The 3,496-nt window shown below is 41.0% G+C and overlaps 1 protein-coding gene across 1 annotated transcript; it reads right to left on the bottom strand.

Annotated features, from left to right (window-relative positions):
* Positions 1–232: 232 nt before the first annotated feature.
* On the bottom strand, positions 233–2,470 carry LOC143485728 (uncharacterized). Its single transcript, XM_076985264.1, has 4 exons — positions 2,139–2,470; positions 1,543–1,752; positions 1,204–1,418; positions 233–613 (listed from the first exon to the last, which is right to left on the bottom strand). The coding sequence occupies exons 1-4, from the start codon at positions 2,146–2,148 to the stop codon at positions 398–400; spliced, it is 651 nt and encodes a 216-aa protein (XP_076841379.1). The 5' UTR covers positions 2,149–2,470; the 3' UTR covers positions 233–397.
* Between the last annotated feature and the right edge of the window lie 1,026 nt (positions 2,471–3,496).

Genomic DNA, 3,496 nt, shown 5'->3' with positions numbered 1-3,496 from the left:
TACACAGTATAATCCACTTAAGCTTTGAGAAATAATAATTTCAGTAGGTAGATATAGACACATTTAGATTATGTTTACATTATAATATTAAAAGGCAAAACAGTATTTCATAATTATGAGATAATCAACCTTACTGTGCATTGTATTGCATGACTATTTTTATATCACTAAGATGAATTTTACAAATCACCATTAATTCAAGGAGGGAGATTCTACAACGTGTTACAGAGGATAATGATCAAAGTGATAACAATGATGATGATTACTGCAGTTATTATTGCACACCTGTGACGGGCAGGTGTGAGCAACAAAAAGGAAGCGATCACGCCAAGTCTCAGGGAAAAAGGATGGTTTAATATAAAGTGTGCAAACCTAAAACCCGTGCAATAGATCCGAATTAAGGATATAATGACCAGCGGTCAACTGGTACAAAGACAAGACATATATAGACAGACAAACGACCATCAGGTGGGAACGGATCACGGGCTCCGCCCACCTGAGGGGCGTACACGACGTCACAAAACAACAACAACACAGCCGCTGTGGACAGAGGCGGCCGGTAGGGGGCCGCCTCACCGTGACAACACCTGTAGGAATTATCGCTTCGCATCACCTGTAGAAAGACACTCAGATTAAATTATGTAACTCAGTTAAAAGTCTGTCACAGATATTTGTTTTCTACCACAAGCTTTTGAACATTAAAATAGATCGATGTTTAAATGTGACTCATGAAATCTGCAACCCAGAGACATATTTATTTTTCAACAGTATCTCACATTAGTCATGTGGTTGAACTGCTGTTTGAGTTTGTAATGTTGAGTGACTGAATGTGGAATTATTTGGCAACCAGATTATGCTTCTACCCTAGATTATATTTTACCAACCTCAGTACAAGTGTGAGGACAGGGACAGTACCTCAGGAACATTGTATGGCCATGCCTATTTTAATGAATAAAGACTTCAAAGAGGGAGGTTCAATTACTTATGATTTAACACTGACCTTCTTTATTATGATAAAGAAGTTCAGAGTGACTATTAATATGATCACTCTCTACCAGTAGGTGTTATTCTGTTGTGCCTCCTTCTTTTGTGTCAAATGGGTCCATGATGTTGAGTCACTGAACTATGTGAATCAGATAACTCTTCGACCCTGGGTTGGATTTTATGAACCTCAGTGCAGGTGGAAGGACAGCACACATCTACCCTTTGTTCTTCAGGAAACAGATCTCTCAGATGCTGCTTTACAGCCCTAAGTGCCTCATCATTGCGCAAACATCTCAGCAGTCCTTGGTCTTCATGATGGAGGCAGTCCACAGCGAACACATCAGACCTGTTCCTAACACAGAGTCTGCTGTCTGGAGCAACGTAATACTCATCAAAGGTGTGATGGAGTGTAACTAAAACAACAGGTCGAGTGGCTGGGAGGGTGAGACAGAAACAACAATTACTGAAGGTCTCAGAAGTGTGTAATTCTGCTAACAACCTGAATTACATTACAGTTTTATCTGCTGATTATTGAGGTTATATCTGCTGTGTATTTACCAGGAATCTTCAGAAGAGCAGCTTCAATGTCAGTTCCAGCTCGAGACACAATAGAGACAAATGCCATAATGATATCACATTCCTCCACCGAGTACACTTCTGTGAGGTTTGAAGATGGTTTGAGATGCTCCACAAAGGTCTCATGGGAATTCATGGTATTCCCAATTACCATGACAAAGATTCTGATCAGTGATGTAAATGGTGGAAGCACTAAACATGAGCAGAAAGCACCATTAAAATTAAATAAAGATATAGCATAATACACAAAACAACACACAAATTTACATGTTTTTAATTATTACGCTAATCTCATAGTTTGTAAAAGGATTAGGTAAACTCTGTTTATGCCATTATTCACAGTAATGTGTAATTTACAGTCAAGTCTTATGTCTCATTCAGAGAATACTGGCAAAAAACATGAACAGAAAATAACAGTTAAATGAAATTAAAGACACAATATCAACACATATTTACAGGTTTCAAATGCATATATCCTACTTTGTAAAAGCATGAAATAAATTGGTAGTTTACAGTTAATTTTAACTTAATGTTAAATAATTACATTATAATATTATGATTTCATTGTAGTCTCATACCTCGAGTCATTTTGACACCAAATCTAAAGGTTTAGTGTGCAGCCCAAATCTCAGTCCGAGAAAAACGCTTTCCTTCTGCAATGACGCATTCACTTTCACTTTCTTTCTGCAGCTGCGCATTTACTGGAAATAGAAGCTGAGTGATGGGCACAGCAGTTCTTTTAAATTAATTGAATCAATAGAATCAGTTCACTAAAAAGATTCGTTCACTGAATCGTTCAGTGCTTGGCAGGACTCCGACCCACCTAACTGATACGGCTGAACGGTTCATGTTTCAGTTTAGTTCACGGCCTCGGGTACCAGGAGACGAGAGTATTGTAAAAACATTTATAAATAAAAATATGCAACTAAATGTTAGTTTTATTATAGAAAATATAAATCACATTACAAATACAGTAATCCCTCGCATTCTGCGGATTCCAGAACTACCCGCAATAACCGAAAATCCGCGAAGTAGAAACAGTATATGTATTTAAGTATTTATATACTATATTAAGGCTTTAATGTGCTATATTTTGATAATTGTGATTTTTTACACCCCAATCGAAATTTGTCCTCCGCTTTTAACCCATCTGTGCAGTCAGAACACACACACACACACTAGTGATTACTAGGGGGCTGTGGATCACACGTGCCCAGAGCGGTGGGCAGCCCTAGCCCGGCGCCCGGGGAGCAGTTGGGGTTAGGTGCCTTGCTCAAGGGCCATTGGTGCTGTATTGGACCTGAGAAAGGGTGTTCTAATACTCCTGCAGGGGAGAGAGTACAGCTGGTTTCCCCCTCGGTATGCTCAGCCCCTGCTGAAAAAGCTGCTAGCACCGCAGAGACTCCTGCATTGCCATCAGCTGTGCAGCAGGTTGGAGAGGATGAGAGGTTGTCTGCCATGAGGGAAATCTGGTCCAAGAACTGTGAGGAGCTGACTCATCAGCAGCAGGAGAGTTTATGGCAGGTGCTACTGGAGTTTAAGGACACCTTTGCCCTTAAAGAGAGCGAAGTAGGTCTGACACACATGGTGGAGCACACCATTGACACAGGGGATGCCCGACCTATTAAAGTATGTCCCCGCCGCTTGCCATTAGCTCATCAGGAGGCTGCAGAGAGAGAACTGAGCGAGATTGCTCAAGTCAGGCATCATAGAGCCATCTGACAGTCCATGGGCCTCTGCTGTGGTGATGGTGCCCAAGAAAAACAGTTCAAGGATGCGCTTCTGCGTAGACTACAGGCCACTCCAGGGCCTGAAATTCATTTTTCAAAATGAGTGGGAATTCCCCCCTTAAATGTGTCACATAAGGGGGATTTCTACATTTTGGGGGGGGGGATACATCTGGTGAACCTAAATACAGGTCTTGCTGTGCTTCAAC

Source organism: Brachyhypopomus gauderio, unplaced genomic scaffold (genome assembly GCF_052324685.1).
Source record: "Brachyhypopomus gauderio isolate BG-103 unplaced genomic scaffold, BGAUD_0.2 sc37, whole genome shotgun sequence".
Classification (NCBI taxonomy): Eukaryota; Metazoa; Chordata; class Actinopteri; order Gymnotiformes; family Hypopomidae; genus Brachyhypopomus; species Brachyhypopomus gauderio.
This window is presented reverse-complemented; position numbering and strand designations above follow the sequence as displayed.

What these genes read in the sequence shown, in the direction of transcription:
- LOC143485728 (XM_076985264.1), bottom strand. An exon ending in TGCTCTTCTGAAGATTCCTG is followed by an intron (nt 1,419 to 1,542) that starts GTAAATACACAG and finishes TCACCCTCCCAG; the next exon opens with CCACTCGACCTGTTGTTTTA. An exon ending in TGTTTCCTGAAGAACAAAGG is followed by an intron (nt 614 to 1,203) that starts GTAGATGTGTGC and finishes GTCTTTCTACAG; the next exon opens with GTGATGCGAAGCGATAATTC.